The sequence below is a fragment of the Rhipicephalus microplus genome, chromosome 6 (genome assembly GCF_043290135.1).
Source record: "Rhipicephalus microplus isolate Deutch F79 chromosome 6, USDA_Rmic, whole genome shotgun sequence".
In the NCBI taxonomy this organism is placed as follows: domain Eukaryota; kingdom Metazoa; phylum Arthropoda; class Arachnida; order Ixodida; family Ixodidae; genus Rhipicephalus; species Rhipicephalus microplus.
The window spans coordinates 202,586,648-202,609,454 of record NC_134705.1 but is presented as its reverse complement, the minus strand read 5'-3'; the positions used below and the strand labels follow the sequence as shown (position 1 = coordinate 202,609,454).

The 22,807-nt window shown below is 42.9% G+C and overlaps 1 protein-coding gene across 1 annotated transcript; it reads right to left on the bottom strand.

The window, feature by feature from the left end:
• Nucleotides 1-13,585: 13,585 nt before the first annotated feature.
• Nucleotides 13,586-22,465, bottom strand: LOC142765825 (uncharacterized). The gene is made up of 4 exons (XM_075867626.1): nt 22,270-22,465; nt 18,007-18,202; nt 16,733-16,858; nt 13,586-13,971 (listed from the first exon to the last, which is right to left on the bottom strand). Exons 1-4 carry the CDS (start codon nt 22,285-22,287, stop codon nt 13,745-13,747), a joined length of 567 nt encoding a protein of 188 aa, XP_075723741.1. The 5' UTR covers nt 22,288-22,465; the 3' UTR covers nt 13,586-13,744.
• Nucleotides 22,466-22,807: the final 342 nt, after the last annotated feature.

Sequence of the window (22,807 nt, the reverse complement as noted above, 5' to 3'; positions counted from 1 at the left end):
AAGAAAAAAGTGAAGGAAACGGAGACTGACATGTGGAGAATGGGCATGATTAAGAAGTCCGCACTAGAGATCTATCGAACTTTTAAGCAGGAAATTGCCAAGGAAAGGATCTATGATAATACTCGGGGTAGTTCTCTACTGTTTGAGGCCAGGACGGGAGTACTGCGAACCAAGACATATCGGGCCAAATACGAAGGGGTCGACACAGTATGCAGTGCGTGTGGAGAGGAAGAAGAAACTGCCGAACACTTGATAATGTTCTGTAAAGGGCTTCACCCTATAGTTCAGGATGATGGCGCTGAGTTTTTCAAAGCACTGGGGTTTAGGGACAGGGAGGGCAAGATAGACATTAAAAGGGTAGACTTAACTAGAAGGAGATTATCTGATTGGTGGCTAAAGTCAAGGCACGAGTGAAAATTAAACCCTTCACTGCGAAGTACGAATCCTCAACTTCACTATTTAAAGAAAAAAAAAAGATAAATGTAATGGTTATTTCACTAAGTATTACGGCTAGGTGGCGTTAGCCGCCGCCCGATCTAAAGGGTACAGCCACATCCATCCATCCATCCATCCATCGTTACGTACGCGGGTACTACGGCTTACTAAAAGCCGATTAGTGGCAAACGACGCCACGTAACGCAAGGTACTTGCGTGATGCGTACGTAGCACCATTCCGCAGTACTAAAACTCTCTATTCTCAGCATATCCATGGAATGAGTGATGGTGAGTGGGAGAAGCGTACGTCCATCAGCCCGTCCATGCTTCCGTCCGTCCACGCGTACATTCGTGTGTCCATTCGTCGGTACGTCCGCCCGTCTGCTAGTTTGTCCGTCCGTCCGTGCGTCCATCTAGTGAACACTCCAAGTACCCCCATCTCGCAGCCCCTGTGGCACATACCCGCTCCAGAGCGGGTATGTGCCACCGGTGGCTAAATACATACATACATACATACATACATACATACATACATACATACATACATACATACATACATACATACATACATACATACGGAGGAGCGACACACCCACGCCCTAAAGAGCTTCGCCCCTAAAAGGTGCCCCCCCCCCCCCAATAAGAAATTTCTGGCTACGCGCCTGGGTAGGGGCTGATCTCGGAGAACGTCATGTATTTTTGGAACGCGCGTAGTACGGTAATTAATAAAGCATTGGTAACTCGTGCAAGAATTATTCCACTTCGCATGTTCAACTGTAGTCGGGTTTGACAGCATCACTCCGTGTTCCGCCAGTTAAACCGGTTCTGTGCTGCTGCCGATTTATACCCGCAGACTTCTTAATCTCATCTGCCCACCTAACCTTCTGTCTCCCCCTAACCCGCTTGCCTTCTCTTCTGGGAATATCCATAGAAGGCAAGCGTGGTATATATATATATATATATATATATATATATATATATATATATATATATATATATATATATATATATATATATATATATATATATATATATATATATATATATATATATATATCTGTATTGTACGTGGTAGATCTTGCTAGATGCAACGTGGAAAACTCTCCGTGCCTTGTGCATGGCATGCGCAAAAGGGAGGCGGGGGGGGGGGGCGACGACGAACCTTGGCCCTAAGGGGAACCCTGCGCACGCTTATGCTTGTGCGCGTGTTGAAGATCCCGCCACTAATTAAAGCGCACCGATTGATTGATTGGTTGATTGATTGATATGTGGGGTTTAACGTCCCAAAACCACTATATGATTATGAGAGACGCCGTAGTGGAGGGCTCCGGAAATTTAGACCACCTGGGGTTCTTTAACGTGCACCCAAATCTGAGCACACGGGCCTACAACATTTCCGCCTCCATCGGAAATGCAGCCGCCGCAGCCGGGATAAAAAGCGCACCGATTACCCGCGTAGCTCTTTAGAGGGACACTAAATCTAACTTCAAGTCGACGTTAATTGCTGAAATGGCGGTTCAAAAACCTCGTAGTGTTACTTTCATGACAAGGAAGGACCTATCTTGAAATAAAATAACGTTTTAGTGCTCCGCATTGGGTTAGCGCGCTTCGAATTACCCGCCTCAAAAAGCGGACCAACCGGACCATCTCACGTCACTGTTGCCGTGCACAACGTTGCCCGGTTTTCTTGCGCCAGTAGCAGCAAACCGAAAGCAGCGGGAGCCACAGTAGCAACAACGGCCATTGATCAATTTCCCGCGATTGGCTTTGATATTGCAGACGTTTTTGTTTCAACGGCGCCCGCTAGATTGCACCACCTGCCCCGTGTAACCACGCGGAAATTGAATTTTGGAACCACTCTCGCCATTCCCCATAGTAACGTCCGGCAGTTCTTTCTTTCATAAATCAAACAGAAACGAACAAGCAGCATTTTATTGCGTCTGCACGGAAGGTTCTTTATTTAGTGCAGTTATATCGTTATAAGGATTAATTGTAGGCGGTCCGTCTGATGTCATCGGGATCATTTTAACGCGATAGCGTTAAAGAGCTGGTGTCGCAGAAAACCCGCCGCCGGCGTCGGCCCCGTTGGTTATGAGCGAAAAATCGTCTGTGCGTCTGTGACCGAAAACCGCGGGAGCCCACTACTTTTTCACGCATCCACGCGCGATCACATTCAAAAAGCCGCGCATTCGAAGAAAAAAAAAAAGTGCTCAAGGTCACGAGGCGTGGTAGTTTTTTTTTTTTTTTTTTTGCCCTGCCACCCCTTCCTGTTTGGCTTCCAGCGCTTTCGTCGAAACGAGAGAAGAGATAATGCATGCGATAAACCTTTGCAACCCCACTCGCACTGGACAGATTCTTAAAATTTTTGCGGCGTTGAATTTGTGAGGCAATAAGCTCTTCTAGTGAATTCATTCTATGTTACTTGAAGTGTTTCAGCGCCCCTTTAACGCATTTTGTTCGACAGGTGTCACGACGAAAACGAGCCCGTTCGGCGATAATAGCGCGCGCTGGTCCAATTTACTGTGTGCGTGTTTGTGTGCCTGCGTGTGTATGTAACAAAACATATGAATAAGTATGCACTTAACGGTTGAAGGGTGCACTAGGGGCCGGATTTTGTTCAACTCTTAAAGGCGAACCTTAACGGTCCCCAAATTTTTGAAAATGCCCTACTGCGGAGCTTGTGTTCTTGTGCATTTACCTTAATTTCTCGGTAACTAGGGCACTGTTGTTGATTATATTGTCGTTTTAGATGTAGTCATACATTGAGGTTTCACTCTGACGTAAATTGTTATTTGACCTTAGTGTCCCTTTAAGTGGGACATTGCTTCGTGACACGTGGGCAGAAATGATCATCATGAACCGGCACGCGCTCCCTTTCATGGAGGAAAAGTATATGTAATATGTATAGGAGGGGGGCACTGATCTCCACTAGGGTTGCAACCCTAGTGGAGATCAGTGGAGGGGGGCATTCATATCGTCCGAAGCTGTTTGCTCCTCGTGTTCATTCTCACTTCCCATGATGCTCCTCTTCAGGGGTGGCGCCAGGATGTTTTTACTGGGGGTCAACCACGAAAAGTGAGTTCCTACGGGGGGGGGGGGGGGGGCAAGCTAGCTCTGCTCCTACTAGGTTTTCAATATACGCTTCCGGGCACTTGGGTGGGCATAGGGGGGGGGGGGGGGGGGGGGAGGGGCAGGCGAGAATTTTGGGGGGGCTCCAGCCCACCCTTGCCCCCCCCCCCCCTGGCGTCGCCCCTGCTCCTCTTCCACACCATTTTATGGTGGGCTCGTGAAAAAAAAAAAAAATGCGAGCGAGCGCACATAGCTGCGCCCACAAGCCAACCTCCTCGCTCCGTCAGTTACCCTCGCTTGCTGGATTCCGTGCCGACCGGTTGTGCCCTCGCGATCTCCGACGTCAGCGTAGCTCCGGCCGACTGGGCTCGCCCTGCGTCACCTCCTGACGCCGACGACCTTCGACGACAGTGTAGCTCTGACCGACTGGACTCGCTCTACGCCATCTACTGACGCCGACAAGAGCTCTCGCAAGTGGTACCCCGTGCTCGGACTCCTGTGACCATGTTTCCATCTTTCCTATCTCTCCTATCCCCTCAGTTAATTGTCGCTCCTTCTGGCTTACCACCTCAGGTCTCTTCCTCTTTTCTACACCTTTACTCTTACCCCTTTTATGCCTCCTCACACCCATCCCTTGTGAGCTACTGTTGTGGTGTCGCTCACTGAAGTAGAGAGTTACGGGGCTCACTTTTCTCTTCCTTTCTCTCGTAAGAATCACCCTCTCCTCCGATGCCACTCGACCTTTACTCTCCAAACGGGGGGGGGGGGGGGGGGGTGCTCACTTTTCAGCATGCTCCTTTTTCATTTTTTTTTTTGTGGCTGGGCTTCAGAACTGTCCCATGACGCCCCCTCCTAACGTTTTTTTTACGCTCCCTTTGTCTTCTTTGCTCCCATTTGACCAACGCAACTAGATGCATTAAGTCTGATGGGCGAGATAACGAGTACAGGCAGAGAAAGGAAAAGTGATAAATTTCTATCAAAAAAAAAAGAAAATCTTGGCTAGGAGGGATCCGAACACTTGAACCTACAGGGCAAGCGTAGTAACCAATGGGCTATCAAAGCATGCCAGCAGAGCATAGCCATGTGTAGTTTAGTATGGCAAGAGAAATGTGAGAAGGATAGAGTAAAATATAGCACAGAGGAAGAGAGAAAACGGAAATAGAAAAATGGATAGAAAGGAAGCAAGTGAAAAATACAAAGGGAAGAAATAACTATACAAAGAGAAACAGAAACAATTGAGAGAGAACAAGTTAAGAAATATAAAAGTGAACACAACAAATGACACAAACTAAGTCGAGACGAAAAAAAGAAAGAGAGGAAGAAGAAATTAAAAGTACAGAAGAAAACTTACCCTGCTCCAAACTTTCTTCCCACTTGACCTACTAGTTCGAAGTTGCTATATATTTATTCGAATGCTTTTGTGCATTAAATTATAGAAGTAATTATTTAATTATTATCAAAACTTGTGCAAGCATGCTCAAAAATATTTCTGGTGATTGGTCATCTGCAATTTTTATTAGCACCTTCAAAGAGACGATACATAAAAAGTAGTGTCTTCTTCCTGTACTTAGAATTGAAAATAATGGCACTACTGCAAATTAACTCCAAATAATGCATCTTCACTACACAGCCAAATCATTTGTGTCATGGCAGAAAGGTGATAGCATAAAAAAATGTACCGAGTATGTGCCATTACATTGGGACAAGCATCCACACGCTTTAGTAAGCAGCGTGAAAAGTAGGGCCACTTGGTAAGAGTTCATTTTCAGTCTAACTGTGCAGTGGGACGAGATACGAAGACCCGAGACAAACAAGCAGAAAACAAACTAAACTTATTTGTCTTACTTCTTCATGTCTTGTCCCACCGCACAGTTCGACTGAAAAAATCTACTCGCTTATCACAGTATATAAATATTATATAGGCTTGTGTGAACAGTGATCTCGTCGAATGATTTTGAATAAAATTTGAATCATATATATCACATATCTTAAAGAAAAATGAGTATACTGGACATGATGCAACTAACGTGCACAATATTTTATAAAAATGGAAACTAGGCGTGTGCAAGTCTCATTTTTGTTCAATTCAAAGGGAAGGGGGAGCAACTTTGAATAGTAGCACGACTTCACTTATACAAAAATGCAGGTGATAACCTTTAAAATACACTACATTTGCAAATTTGTTACAGGAGCATATCACCTGACATGACCCCACATAACAAATTTTTTAGACTTGAAAAAAGTGAAGGTAATATGTTCATTTAACTCTGAAGCGGGGCTGCTACGGCAGTGTGGGTTTCCACTGGATAAGTGCATTAATGGTATAGCAACCCTCCATTGCAGGGAAATGATCTTTACAGGGGTGCTATGCTTGGACTAATATATACCTATCCGTTCATTTTGACCTTCCAATAACTTCAATTCGAATCGAAGCAATTCGTATACTGTAATATTTGTTTGAATATTCAAAGTGCTTGAATATTTACACAAGCCTAGAAGTATGCATACAAGAAAGATCTCAACTAGCCTGAATTTCTGACACACTCCACAGGCTACTTGTAATGACTCGGATTAGATGTCAAAAAACTTTGCCAAAAAATGCACAGGAGAGGAAAGAGAGGCATGGCACTTCAAGCAGCTTTTTGGCATTCGGGCTGCAACTTTTTGATATTGTGGTCAAGTATCTAACGGCAGAACCGTAGTTTCCTACAATATTTACTAGAGGGACCTCTGGCGGTGCAATCATTGGACTACCATGAGGATGATGGGTAGTACACAGATTTGCCTAATCTTTATGTTTATGACTTCGAATATTGCCCTTTGACGTCTGTTACGAAAAAAAGAATTCATTCTAAACTTTGCGAGTCTCCATTCTGACCTAGTGAGTCTAAATATGTCAACATGGTGAAGTAAAACTGCTGAACATTTGCCGACCTTCGTTTTGCGACAAAGTGACTCCAGGTCACATGGAGACAAACAGAGGAGACAGAACGAAGTTGAGACATATCCATGTACTATACCATGCTGGCTGAAGCGCCATGTGTTGTAGCTCCCGTAGACACTAGAGTCACGGTTTCGTCTCGCGTATTTGTAGAAAACTCTAGGGGTGAACCATTACCACGGACCATGACCCAATGGAGAAGCGCAGCAGCAGCTGCGGAATCTTGAAACACGGCATATTAAAAATTGTGGTGCATTCAGTGCATTTATTTCTTGAATGACAGATTATTCTGTCTTGTGAGAGCAGGCTACACACATGACAATCACAGGAAAAGCACATACGAGTGTGGGTTATACAATATCATTACAGAAAGAAAGAGATAGCACCAGCACGGTTGCTGTATTCCTACAATTAGAAAAAAAATGCAATTATCAAAAAGGAAACAGACAGCCTCATAAAAGGGCTACACAGTCGATTCTGAATATATCAAACTAAAAGCAGACTGCTAAGCATATCGAGACGTAGATGATTTCATGCAAAACATGTGGCTAAAGTTTGTCTGGAAAGCATGCAGAGCTAAGACAGTTTTCCAGAGATGGTCAGAGGCAGAAACTTCACTTATTACTCTGAGGCCACAATGAACACTCAAAATCAGGCTCTTACTGACTCAAGCCCGCTTATTTCAACTTCTTGCCTCATTTTAACATCACCAAGAAGGTTGTGGCAAGAAACTACACGTCACTCCTCAGTGAAATCACCTTAGGGACCTCATTACAATTTATTACAAGAGACACTTGAAAATGATTGGTTTCGTGCTCTTTACATTCACCATGTTAACAACACTGCATATAAGAAACTTCGCTTATACTACGTAGGCAGAAAACAACCTAGACATGTTCATGCAACAAGGCTGACTGGACCAATGAGAAAATGCTACCATCTTTATTCCCCTGGATCGATTCTTTTCCTTTCTTCAGCCGGATGTCATTCCTTGCACGATTGCAACCACAAAACGCACTGAACATTCTGTAATTTTGAACAAATAGCAGGGAAGTAAGTGTTGGAAATCGGGGCTAATGAATATGTTCAGAGGTAACATGAAGGTTTGCAAGGTGGCTAATACAACCTGCCACAAAGCAAACTACTGTGCATGACCACTTGAGGCCACCCCGAGCCCTTTTTTGAAAATGTATTAAAATACTCTTTGAGGCTAATAGATAAAGTGGTCTAGCCCGACAACTGAAGAATTTTCGGTTACAAGAGACTTTGGTTATAGGAGAGAAGTTTCTTGGATCCCTAGAGTGTCTGTTGTAATAAAGTTTCGGTGCATATGTAAAGGCCACTAAGTTTGAACAAAAAAATATGCTGTTTGGATAATTTGGCCTTCATGCATTCAATACCACTCAAAGCACGAAAACAGAGTCAATTCAGTAAATAGCACTTCTACTTTTGTCTGTCTTGATGACCTCGTCGGAACAAAGTGTCGAAGACTACTGGCTGGCGACTGACAATCGCATGAGGAGAAGTGTCCCACACTTCAGCAGCACGTCCTTTGTCAAATGATAGCCGAGTCACACTTCTAGATCAGAAAAAAAGAAGGCATCACAGCAGACTCCATCAATAAAATTGCTGCTTAAATGGAACTGCCTCCAATATAATTAGTTTCGTTCTGCTGCCTTGTTCCCCTCTCATAAAGTGGAACTCCTGTTAAAAAAACCGACAACTGCCCAGAACATGAAACGAAATGACTCTGTGGATAGAAAGATTGTCCCTAACTAAAACAGTTTTTCTCGTGAAAAGTGAACTTATACTTTTATTTCTTCATTAAGAACTGCAAAAAATGGCCTGTGGTGCTCTGGTGGCAGAAACTTCAATTATTTGACGTAACCTGTCATGTGAGCGTAGATTAGCGTATGCAGTCTGTTAGCATTGAAACAGTGTTCGCTTATTTGCAGTTAAAGATATAACTCCATGAAAATGTACATATAGGCCTCCATTAAGAGTATGCACTGAAGTGGCGCTGTTTTCGCGTGACGTAATGATCTCATGTACGTGAGCCTGTTTTGAGCAACTTTTCTGCGCGCTCATGAAACCGTGCATGCAGTTTCCAGGTTGCTAAGATTTTGGAGCAATGTGGTTCTTTTACCTACACCTTGTCTCAGAAATGATGTGTACTGCTAATTGGCACGGCCACGCATATGTTTGGTTTGTGTGTTGAGGAAGTGACGACGACAGGACAAGCCATCCACGACACATTCGCAACAACCTTAGGCGCAGGTGCACACCACGTGGTACAAATACAAGGAAGCTGTATAAAGCCACGTCGTCTCAAATTAATGGCTTGTTATTTTCGAAAATTGTTGTGAAGTTCAGAACAAACGTGGTTAAGCGTAGTTACAGGAACTCCTGCGAAAGCAGAACGACAACATGCAAAAGTCGCTAGGACTACTGGCATCGCTATTAATTCTCAGTGTAGCTGGACGATAAGGGACAGCCGTGCTCAGAGCTTTTCAGATTGGAAAATATAGCTTATAAAATAACTACACGCTTTTTGGACAAACTACTGCAGCTATGAACACTACTAAGGGTAAGCTTTCTGTCGTGCCGGAAAAAACTAAGTCGAAAAAAATTAGTTGTCGGTCCCTTTAATACAATTTCCTGATCCCTCGAGGCTCTGTTTAATGACAGTCTACTGTACATGCAGATCGTTAATATTGAATGTAATGTGGAACTTTAAGAAAGGAAAAGAAGACAACCACTCGTTTGTAGCATGAAGCCACCTTGCAAGTAGAACTAATTTGCATTACAATGTGAAGCTTTGTGTTCCTACAACGACCAAAAAAAAAAGAGCTTCCTGTGTTAAAGAACCGTGTCGCAAGCAACTTGGCCTGCAAAAAGGTGCTCATAATAGCAATGTCACCCATGAAAGCCTATGTTGATGGGCTGCCCACGACCTCATTTCTATCAATGTGACTGCTGCATACTTTTATTTCAGGTAAGGTAACACGGGTTAAAAGCACTAACCTGCATGGATAAGCACCACATCAGCAGCAGGTCACACAGGCCAAATTAGGAAGAAAGTTTGGAGACAACAGCCAAGCCCATTCTCCCTCCCATGCTCCCCAACTCTGTACCATTACGCTGGCGATGACTCTGTCGTCCTTTGTTGCAAGAGCGCGTCAAGCCCTAGTCTCAATATACTGCAAAATAATGGCTGTGACCATTCGCAGAAAAGTTTACAAACCTCCGAGTGAGAAGTGCCACTGTTTTTTTAACTGCAACCACATTAGCATTGACTGAGAAACATCACTTGCTCATCATTTCTTTTATATGGACATCCAGATGTTAGTTCTTGTTAGGCAGCATCACTGAAGTAGGAGAACATGGCCACATTAGAAGACACACGCTTGGAGGAAATTAATGCAGGTTTCAACATACGATATGCATTTGCATACATGTGCACAATAAAGCTACACTTTTTTACAATACTTCAAAGGGGATGTCCAGATGTTACTCAGAAATGATAATTCGAATTATATAGCATCAACAGTAGGAAAAATTGCAGATGCAGGATTGAAAACAGTTGCTCATCATACAGTGTACCACTTTTTTTTTTTTTTTTATGCAAGCTGCCAAGTGCGAGCTACCATTGTATTGGAAAATGCAGCATCCTGTCAGTTGGAGCACTGAAAAGCAACATCGGTAACAAAATTAGTATAACCATAATGAACGAGCAAGACTGAGTAACCACTGTTCCATTTTACATTCAAACCACATTTTTATACTCGCATACAAAGCATGACATCCACACGTAGCTGCCAAGAGCATTGGCAACTCACAAAAAAGCAGCACTAGCCAACTTAGCCACGACAAAGTTGCCCTTCTGTATGATGAACCTTGGGTTCAAAACAACTGCACGGAAAATTGTATTGTGTGAAATACCTGAATGACTACACAGTGCTCTCTGCTAAGCTTGAAAACCAAGGTGGCCAGCCTTGACTTTCAGTTCCACACCACAGTTAGGGAGTTCCTGACCATTAGGATCAAACGGTCTGCTCTATAGTGCTTGATGACAAGAAACAGTGTAACAACAGCAGCTTATTTATAATTCGAATTACAATAGTCTGCCTGCCACAAAGAATTCAAAGGGTCGAAACTTCTTTGTGTTTATTAAAGGGATTTAGAGATCTAATTATTGCACATAAGCAGCACACCTTGCATGCAGGCAGCTACGAGCTGTGATCTGTTTTTCTTCACTTGCTGAGCAAGAGGCAGCTGTTGCTGGGAACAAAGTGCGTCACAGAGTGGTTGAGATCTGCTTCGACAGCTGGTGCAAAACTATCAGCCGTTTCCATTAACACAATAGCATTAAGGAGCTCGTTTCGCAAAAATTCCGATGTCAGCATCGTTGTTAGTGAGTAAGATTTCAAAAATTAAATATACAATAAAACATGTTCGGTGTCAGACAAATCACAGCCCGGCCTTCTGCGTGGCAAGCAGCTGTTCTACCATGGAGGCATGCAAGTAGTTGAAACGGCTCCACAAAAGAAACGCTGTAAGAATATCATGTAGCTGAAAGAGTGTGCTTAACGCATGTAGTATTATATGTCACAACCACAGCATAGTGCGAGGCATGATGAAAACATACGGAATGTGAAACGAATTGGTGGCTTCAAGATGCCCACCCACTACAAAGTGCCCAGGTGTGTGCGGCCCCTTACAGACACTTGTTAAGTGGCCACTTTGCAAATGTACTTGCACTGGGCATTCAACAATACTTTAAAACAGGCAATGTTATGCACACCAACGTTAGTTTCCTTAGTAAACTACAAAAGCTACAAAACGTCAAAATCAGAAAAAGAAATTTGCAGTATACAACAATGCTACACCAATTCATGGCGTCAAAGAAAAGAAACCTCAAAGTAAACACTGTGACACAGCTATTGTGACACACGAAGGCTATTTTAACATAGGCAGACAACGCTTCCTGCCCATTAGAGGTTCAGCGACGTAGACAGGACATATCAGATTGGTAACCCGTGCTGCATATAAGGGAACAACACTTGATTGAAACAATGCAGTACACAAGTTGAAAACTCATCCAAATGAGCTGCCAAGATCGGTAGCAATTTGCATGCTTAAATCTCTTACCAAATTACAGCCTTGACATAGTAAACTTAAATTGGTCTGCAAATCATCCTAGGGACTTGCGTTACCAGCTAATGCATTCATACGAAATTGTCACAACCTTTTCAGGGTCCCTTTAACAGTTTCATTTAAGTGCCAGGGATATCAACATCGAATCAATCCTGCATGGCACACACTCTAAGACATCTTAATATTAAGACAAACTAACAAGCCTTCAACCAGGATGCTGTAGGATGAGTAAATTCTCCAGAAGAGTCAATTATATTGTCCTACCTTTACTTTCTGTCATCTTGAAATGAAGCATTAGTAGCTTCATTTATTACTAACAGTCACCTACAATTCACCAACAGCAATCAGGAAATTTTTCATCATGGTATGTGGAATTGCAAGTTCATAGCGTAAGTCTCTGACCTAACAATAGAATGGCACAAGGGGCAACTAAGTAGACTGTCCTCTAAAATGCACAAAAGAACCTAAAGGACAATGAAATATGACCAGACATGGTTTTTCCAGCCTAAGGGATCACATGTTAGCCATAGAGAGCTTTTGAAAACAAATAAGAAACAGGTCGATATTCACCAGCAAAATGATATGACTAGCAGACCTTGTAAAAAGGAACATTGTAAAAAGCAAAACTTCATTAAAATTAAAAAAAGAATGCAAAACATGTGGGCAATATATTGCACAGAACTGTACAGCTTCCAAGTTGATCTTGCATTTTTAAAATAAATAAATGCAAATTTTCATGTGGGGTGTATAAATCCCATGGGTAACCATGTTAATGAGATTTCACAGACAGCTACATAATAATAATAATAATAATAATAATAATAATAATAATAATAATAATAATAATAATAATAATAATAATAATAATAATATCCGATGTTTCACATTCCAAAGCAACAAGATCATTATGAGAGATGATTATGAGGGCTCCGGAAATTTCTCCCATGCGGTTTTCTTTAATGCACCCTGACATTGCATGGTACATGGGCCTCTAGCATTTCACTTCCATCAAAATGTGACCGCCAGGGCCGAGATTGAAGTCGCGACCTTCAGGTCAGCAGTCGAGCACCATAACCCTTACTCTACTGCAATGGATGATGGACAGCAACAGGCATACATTTTTTCAACTCGCAAAGGCCTGGCATAAGTATTTTTACAGCTCCAAAGAAAAGATCACCAGGCATCTTCCGAGTCAGGCCTAACATAGGAAGCTGGCCTATAGGACAGTGCAAACAAACATCTGCTTAATAATTATAACAAACGTTTGGCTCCGCCAAGCAACATAGTGTCGTGTGGAAGCATGTTGCTATAAAAGCACAATACTCGGGAGCTGTGGACAATGCCAAACATGGTTGAAATCTCAGAGATATGCAAATGCATTAATGTAACGAATGAGGAACGCCAAGCCTGGCAGGCCAGAGAAGTCTGGCCTTGACATTGATGGATAGGGCAGACACTAAAAAAAAAGACACTAACTATGCAGAGATGTCTATGTCAAGACACTAAAATTACATGGTGCTGAAACTGCTCCTCCAGCCACAGTTTTGACATGTCCTTAGGGGCTGACAGTAAGGATGTCATTGGATAGTGCAGCTTGTGACACATTTGCAATAATAACCAATTAAAAAAATTTCTGCAAGCCACTAGTGTGCCTCGCCAAGCGCTCTGGTTGTCAGCGTACACTGGCATGATGGCATTTTCATCACGTTCAACCACAGCAGGGACTGTGGGCCAATTCTGTGAGCAATTTGCACATAGCCTACAGTGTGCCGCCCACACTGGGACTGGCCCACATTACCAGCACAGAAAACAGAATTTTCACCTGACACGCAAGTGCTTGTCATGGTGGAACATCCTCGTTTGCATGCGTAGTGCACCTTTTCTTGTTCACATGGAATCTAGAAAATAAGTAATTTTGCTTGTAAGGCCTTTCAGCACGAGGCTAAAGAAGAGATGCACTGTGCCTTTTTGTCTCATCTAATGAACGATGCTGCCGAAAAAAATAGTTTTCTAGCAGGCTAAAAAAGAATCGCAAAAGTTCCGAGTTATTTTTGTGTGCCCTAGAATACAAATGCCAATGCTGGGAAATCGGTCTGCCCCAGATCGAGGTTACACGACCTTCCTAAAGTGGTCGATGTCTGTTTACTGAACCAGTGGGCCGTGGTGATGGTGGGGTAGCTGCCGGTAGCCTCCGAGAGACGGCGGTTGCAGCTGGCGTAGCAGGGATGCGCGTGGTGGACCGCCGCCGCTCGTGACGGTGACGTTTTCCGCGAAGGCCGAGTTGTCGTAGGCACCTGCGACTGGCAGGGAGGAGGCTCCCACCAGGATGCCCTTGGAAGGAAGCAGGGCCGCAGGCACTCGATGGTGGCCTGCATGCACAGCAGAAAAACTCACGCAATTTCACATACCACTACATTAGACTCTCAGCAAACGGATATCTCTTAAATGGAACAACTGCCACTAGCATAATTGTTTCTTACTAGCAGTCCTGTCCATCTCTCAGTAAATGGAACTCCTGCTAAATGAAATTCATTTTCCTGATCCCTTAACGTTCTGTTTAACGACAGGCCGCTCTATTGTGGAGATCCATAGCAAAGGCCACTTATAGTTGCCAATGATAATTGATCTCCACAGCTGCCAATAGAGCTCACCTCTAGTATGAGAGATGACGAAATATTTAACCACCAACAGTTATGAAACACATGACGACTAAATCCCGAGGGAGAAAAACAAAGGAAAATTTGAAGGGCTCCATTTTCCTCCATTAGACACAACATTGATAAGAAGCAACAGATAATCAAGCCAAGAAAAGTATAGGGGACATTATTTGTCATGGTTACGACGTAAATGTGAACAAACTAAAGTGGGCAAAAAGACAACATACCACCAGTAGAGATGGAACCTGGAACCTTCGAATGACACTCCTGACACCATACCAATTGAGCTATGGTGCCATTCGTTTTGCTGTACACCTGTATATCAGTATCATGCTGGTCAGCGCAACTGATAAAGAAGCTCGTAAAGGGATCACATGCTATGCAACATCAGCAGGCATCAGCAAGAGTGTTCCACGCTCATCGTGATGACTATCAATGCACAGATATACTCATTAAAGAGCATGGAAGGACTGCCACCTGAGCTCAATCGATACAGCATTGGATGCGATAAAAGGTTGCGATTTCTGCCCCTCTAGCATCACGTTGCTTTTCTGTCCACTTTAAATTCTTCGTATTAATCCCTGCAAGTAGAGTCCCCTACACTCGACTCAGCCTGGTTGTCCATTGGTTCTCGGGACAATTATGATGACAGAAGATTAACCAAAACCAGTCCTTCGAGGCTCCTGGCCACAAGCTGTGTTATTGGTGCGTACTCCTGTCCCAACCAGTCACACTGGCATGCGTCTTTAATCATTTGTTTTGCAGACACTGCCACTGAGGCACCATAAACTTTCGACCAAGCGCCCTCTTCAATTTCACATCCAATGTCTAATTTTCACTGAAGTAGCATAGTGTTAGAAAAAGCTCGAATACGTCTGACAAAGCTTATGTTGACTGTTTTTTCTTTGAGGGATAATCTTGTTGCTCCTATCTTAAAATTTGGTGCTGTTTCAGGAAAATGCTCCTTTCCCCTCAGCTTGGCCAGTAATTCTATTACAATATACAAAAAAAGGACAATAACATGGAATGTCACAAAATGAGAGATGCTAGCATGATTTCCTTGTAAAACTTCCACAGAGGCCCCTATATACTCTAATACGTTTGTGACATTATTATAGCAGGTGTGGATTTTGGTGTGACAAAGGTTCGTATTATTTCCGAGCCTAAAAATACTGTCTCTGCACTACGTTAGTCCAACAGTCAATTTCTTTTTCTTGATATGTGAATGTGGTGTTCACATCGTTTACCTTCAGTCGCTTACTTCTAGCACTTCATGGGAGTTTGATCTGTTCATCACCAACATGTTGTGAAAATGAAATTTATTTACAGAGGAGAACGACCTACAGCATACACAGATGTGAAACCAGAAGAAACTAACCTCACCAAGTAGTAAAGTTTCTTGCCGTCTACACTGAGCACCATTGTCAGTCAGAATGACCAGGGGCGATAGAAAATGTGCAATGCTTAGGCACCGACACCAAAGAAGCAAGAATCGCCCTGCACGTGGCCTCAGACCACTAGATTCGGCGTCACCGGGACTCTCTCCATGGGAAGCACCTTCCTGTTCAACGTGCCCTTTGCGAATCAGTGAACTGTAGCCCGCCTCAGCAGGTGTGTGTGCTAGCTACGGTTCCACATGATAAGAGTGGTGCCTAGTGCTTGTGCATGGTATTACTATGCTGTGCCACACTTGCCGGAGGCCCACTGGCTCTCACGAGAAGGCACAGTGGTCCTCTTGAGAGTGCACATCCACATGGGACCTTTTTCCAAGCAGCGTGTCAAAGCTCACCATTGCTAGCTGCGACGTGTCCGTGCTTCTCTCTTTTCGTGCACTTTCCGAAACGGCTCCCGCACACCGGGAACGAACAAAGTTCTGTGTTTGGGGTGCCACCAAAGGCAAATAAAGGTCTTGTTGTGCATTGCTAGAACGAGCATTGTTGTCAGACTGAGCACTGTGCAGAGCTGTACACTGTACACAAGCAGGCAACGGTGTACACGACCGTGTGGCTTGCCAAGTTAAGTAAAAGTTAAATCAAATTCATTTATGTGCAATGACAAAAAAGAGGTAGCTTACTACGTGCTTCTTTGTTAAGAAATCAGCCTTCTGGCGCAAGAATCACGTTCAAGCCAGACGAGCCTTCATGGTGTCTGGGCTATTCATGAATAATAGAAATCCAGATCAAGCCTGAATCCCACATATACCAGCATTACCATGCGTAAAACAGCTCACAGTGCCAGTTTTCCCTCTAGGTAAGTGCAAGAAACTCGATGGAAGCAGATATATAGTATTTAATTTTGTGTACGTTCTGGTTACAAAAGTATTCCACACGTCACTATAAAATTCGGTTGCATTCAGATTTCACTGTACTATGAAAATTCAGTCAGTGATTTCTGTGCCATATTCAAGCAGGTAAACCAAACACTGTACTGCGGGCCCAAACACTCGGCTCGTGCGAGAGAATTGTTTGATCACCTGGAGAGGAGCGGCCTGGCTGCCACCGCTTTTTCTTGGAAAGAACCAGCAGCACGACGGAACCAAGCACTGTGGCTGAGCCAGCCACTAAAACCACAGCCAGGGGCCACGCCTTGTCTCCTCCACCTGTGCAAAAGAGTGCGGTAGCTGTTACAGGAAGTCAAACTGAACACTCATTTGCTTCTAGCACTGCGCGACAATCACTTTTTTATTTGCAGCTTAGCTGATACAAAGGCCAATCTCTCATGTCTTTCTAGCCACAGTAACAGACACAGAAACTCAGTCTTTTGGCATTACACAGTCACCTTCACCTCTCAAAAAGGCTTTGTGAGCAACTTTACAGCACTGCAGGATAAACAAAATTAAAGTAATTACCATATTAACATGATTGTAAGTTGACTTGAATTTAGGCTGAATACCCTGAATGCCTGAGAAAAAAAAACTGAGCACATTTTACAAAAACCTTCATTTACAAAGTTGCTGAAAAAAAAATTGCATACTGGTGTGCAAAAGCGGCTTCATGGCAGAGCTTGATAACTGAGTGGAAAAGATAGCTTTGAGGCAATATGTGGGGTTTATTTTTAAAAAAATTTCTTTTCATTGTTACAGAGGGTTCTGCTTATACATGATAATATACAGTTTGAGGTACAAGTACAAACCATGCCACGGCATACTCAATTTTTTTTTTTCAAGCTGTAAGTCGACCTTGCAACCGGAACGAGTTTCTGTTTCGATTGTAAGCCAAATGCATAAGCAGGATGCTCTCGGTTTTCGTCATTCCAAAGTCAAAGAGAACGAAGTGCACAATTGCCTCACAGTTGCAGAAGCCGTGCCATTTCATTCGAAGAATACGTTGACAAAATATTAAAGCAGCATTACCGTGACATTCGTTCCCTTAAAATAATGTTACAGCAAATTTCCCTGATTGGAGCACAATTTTTTTGAGTATTACCAGACAATGAGAAATACCAGAAAATTCCCAGTTTTCCCAGTCAGTAGATACCCTGTTACGGTGATGAAATTTTTTTGATGAAAAAATCCATATACAGGGGTTGTGTGCCGATGTTTTGACAAATGAACTTGACTCTGTCAAAGCAAGAACCTTGAAGAAGTCCACTCGTCGAAATGTCAGCTCAAGTACACAACACCTGTTCATAGATTTTTTTCCCGCACAAGCTTCCACCTTTCTCTTTTTTTGAAAATTCTGTCAGTTGTTTCCAAACCCCGTTGCAAACCAAGAAGCCTGTGCCATGACATCAGCACTACTGACTCACCTGAGCTTGGCCCCACAAGCCACCAGCTGGAGGAGTGTGCCGAGCCATTTAATGTCGCGTGCTGGTGGCACATGGTCCAGCTGGGGAACGACGGAAGGCGTGGAGGGGGTGGCATTTCCAATATGGCCGACGGAGGAGGCGTGGTGCAGTGTGGGCAGCCAGCATGCACGCCACCCAGCACCACCAGAAGCCAAACCTAGGACACATCACGTAAGATTGCCTTATTTTGCCAAGCACTCTTCAACTGCAAACAAGCACTTTTTACAGTAAAAATGATACGTCGCACTACATGAGCTGTGCAAGGGCAGCCAAAGTATTCCCCGGTAACACTGTGGCTCAGTGCTTGGCTGCTGACCTGAAGGATGCTAGTTCAATCCCAGCTATGATAAATGCATTTTCAAGGAGGTAAAATCCCAGAGGCCCATCTACTGTGCCATGTTAGTGCATGCAAAAGATCCCCAAATGGCTGAATTTATCCGGAGCACAGTTTCGCTCTCATCCCTGTCTAGTTGGCGTGCAATGATTTTCTTCACAAAAAGGTTTTATGCTGGCGACCACCAAGACTTCACTGAGATATTTTGATCACGTATAAGACATTGGTAAAATGTATACTAACAAATGAGAAATAAACAAACTAGAAGAAAAAGTTCTACAATGGCGAATCGAACCCATGACTTCCCAGTCCGCAATAATAGGTGCCCGGTGCTCCACCAATTATCCTACTGGTACACTACACTAGGCGCAATTACACTATACTCTGTTTAAGAAGTTCCTTTCAGCACTGTGGAGGCTACAGGGCCCACAGCCAATAGGAAAGGTGATTAGCCCCTCCACATGTAATAATCTGCACCGTGTCGTCTGCTCACCATCTTCAGGGCGTCTGCTCACTTAATTGTCCTTGCATGCTCACTGCATGTAGCATGGGTGGTTTATTAACTTTAAAAAATAAGTAAAACTGTCAAACAAGCCATTCCACTTCAACGTCAGAATGTTTGATGTCTTAACAGTATGATTTGTGGCTCTACTGAAAATCGGTAGACGCTCATGCCAGCGGATAACTTCACTTTGTGGCTCTCCGATGCTGTTCTTGGCCCTGGCATGACTTTTCTTTCCCATCTTTTTTGTTTCAGCAAAGGAGTACTCGACACGCGCGGAACGCTGTGCAAGGTTGCATGTCCGATATTTGGGGATGCAGCGTTGTTGGTCTGGCGACACAACCCAAGCCCTGGCCTCAGCGCGTTAGGCTTATCAGAAAAGGTTATGCAAGCAGCATAATGCGCTAATAATGACCAAACATACCTAATACTTCATCCTCAGAGCAAGATTAAACAAATTTATGGCTGATTTTACCATTTATTTGTTGCTGTCAGTACTGTGGGATTTTAGCAGGAGCCAGTTCGTATCGAAGCGGGCGGTCTCTTCTGCATGGGGGCTGCCATGTTGATTTGTAACCATAGTTACTGCCGGTAAGCGATACAAATAATTAAATGCGTAAGAAATAAATGCAATGAAGAAAAACATATCGTGTAATGATGTGGCACAACACACACCAAATAAATGCCAATTTTAGGCAACCCTGCCACTTTCAAGGCACTCATATATGTGACTATGTTGCACTGTGCAAGCGTGTGGCTTTGTTTCAACCCGTAGCTTTGGTGGTGCTGAAACAAAGTACAGGCGCAATTGTTCTTCCAATATTATTCTTAAAAAAAAAAAACTACCTACTCAATAGAAGTCAAGTTGTCAGTTTGTCAGGTTATAAATAATCTACATCCAAAGTAACAAATATAGGAGTACCGCAAGGTTCTATTCTTGGTCCACTTCTTTTCACAGTTTATGCAAATGATCCGCCATCTAGTCTGGCCAGTTCAGAATGTTTAGTGTATCGAGATGACATAACAGTTATTAACTTTGATAAGTGCCTTCAGTCTTTGACAAAGAAACTGAATCGTGACCTTTCAAACTTGACTGCTCAGTGTACCCATAATAAATCAATCCCAATAAAAACAAATTCCTTGTCTTCCACTCCTACTGATGTGAGCATAATTATATCCTGCCAATACTCCTAAATCAATTCACAATTGAAGCAGATGATGAGGTTGTGACGAGGTTTATTAGTTGATAACGACCTTCTTGGGAATTAAAATGAACCTTAATTAAAATTTCATTCACATGTTGCACACCTGCAAAAAATTTTTTTTACAGAATACGTGTTTTAATTAAATCCCATGATACATTCTCCCATACTACATTACTTTCCTTGTACTATGCTTTTGTTCATTCTCATATTGTTTACTGTATCACTTCTTGAGGCGATACCTACACTAGTCATCTAGTCTCTCTACAAACCATGCAAAATTCCTCCATTAGAATGCTTATCCGCAGTCATTACTAATGCACTCCTGCTTGCTAACAACATCCTCACAGTGAATAACACTTTAGAATATAATATAGGAGTACTAGTTTTCAAGTGAATAAAAAATCAGCTTCCTTTGGTTATAATCCCTCCATACAGTTTAGAAAATAAAAGCTTGACAAGGTTCGCACACAATCGCAATTTTATCTTACTTTTAGTTTATACTAACTATGACAAAAAAAAAAAACAGCCCACTTCTCTTGAATTACTCTCTGGAATTGGTTAATTTTAGAAATTAAAAACCTTGCAATTGATCAACACATTCAAAAAAGAATTAAAACTTTCCTGCCATTCATTCCATAATCTGGATAGTTTCGGTCACTCCCATTCACTTTCATGAGTTCTCACAATATCAATGACAAAGCATTGCATCATCATTATACACTGATGATGATGATGGCCTCATATGAATGGCGCTCACCCACACTGCTGAAATTGGTTGTCACTGTTTTGTTTTCTTTCTCATCATTCATTTTTACTATCTTTCACCATGTATTATCTGAAAACTGTTTAGGAGATTTGAATTACCTTTATTTACAACGATGTCCAATTTTGGTCTTTTTTGCTACTTTCTGTTATTGCGTTTCTTAATTGGAACTCTTTTTTTTTGCCTGCAATGTATTATGCTGCTTGTTTTCTGTTCTACTGTTTGATGCTTCAATTAATTTTCTCTATATTCACTACTGTAGGAGGTCCCAATTCCCTCTATGGCTATGGGACTTCCTTCTATATACACAAATACTGTATTGATTTCATGACTAAATAAAAACATTTTTGATATCTCTCACATGCGCTCTCTCTAGGCAGGGCAAGGCAGGACGAGGTGGTGCCTACTGTTGTCTCCCGTGGGACCATACTGTCTAAAGGGTGACTATACAGTAACTGTGTGACCAATTAGTCATTGAAAAAAAAAAAAGTATCACCACTTATAGGGAGCATATATGCTAACTCTTGAACCAACGGCTTTATTGTGCCATGTACCCTCTCCATCATGGAATTGCTGAGTGCGCTCCACAATGCCCTCCAAACTGGCAAACCACTTGAAACCTCAGCGACCGTGGTTCTCTAATGCGATGTTTCCATCTCCCCACTTGGTAGATCACCTTTAAAAAGCATATACTCGCTAAACTACTTTTCATGTACCCCGAGGCGACTTTAACAAATAAGAGTATATTATCCTTTGTATAGGGAATCGGCGAATCCCGAATGAATCAGATCTACAAATAAATAAACAGGTATGGCATCACTGCAGTCGGCTGTTAATTTTCAGGGACCATGCATATTTAAAACATCCATCGGATGTTGTAAGTACAACTTGATGGGGATGCACAACACGAGCTTTCCCTGGAAACTTCGAGCGCCTTGGTATCCCTGGGGGCCGATGTCGGCGATTAAGGTGGTACATGCGAGCATGTTTGGCATGCGTGCTTTGTTAAACATCAATGTCGAACACCTAATTGTCGCTTTTAACAGATTGTTGGGAATGGCATCACGCCAATTTTATTACTTTTTTTCCCCAATCAACTGCGTGCTGGCCCCAGTGCACCGGATAAAGCTGCTGGATGTGTGCACGTACATATGCAAATTTTAATGCGCACTAAATTTATAACGTAGTCTAATTAGCAACGACTAGTATGAATGCATTTTGGCAAAGAAGTCGCTTTCTACAAATTATCCCGAGTAAGTGAAATATAGCATGCTAAAGAACCGCTCACATTAATTTGCAAAGGCACGAGACAGCGCTGCTGCGTATGTACTACCGAGGGGACTGGCGAAGCCAACAAAGGAAAAAACACAGGTCAGCAAAATCTGGCGGCAGCGCTACACTGCGGTGCTGGAAAGCTCACCTTCGACAGCCAAAACATTTCAAGGAGTCGTCGTACACATCACGCCGAAAGAGCGAATCACCTCGCACTCCTCTGGTCGGACGGCGATGACTACATAACCATAGACAAAGTCAGGAACTCCTCGCGAAATGAAGGACAGAAACGAATTAATTGCAAAGTTTATGTTTATGCCTGGGCAGACGTCGAGCTGGGCGAGTTCCGAAGCTACAGCGGCGAAGAAATGCTGCGTTGCGATTGGCTGCCTTCGTCACGTGCCCGGTTTTGGTAGGATCCATGGTAAGGTGTTTGAAGATTATATATTTTTTTTATACAATCTGCCACTCATGAAAAAAGGAATAAAGCACGGCGGAAGTCTTTTTTTTTTCTTCCATGGAGTAAAGCTTTCTTTCCTCTATGTCACCACTTTTCGTAGTTATGTTGCTGATGATGATAGTTTGTAGCGAACGGACTCTATTTAAATTTTTACCTCTTATTTAATCACTGTATTCTCAATATTATGGTACAGTCGGCTGGGCACTACACAGTGCAACATGATGAA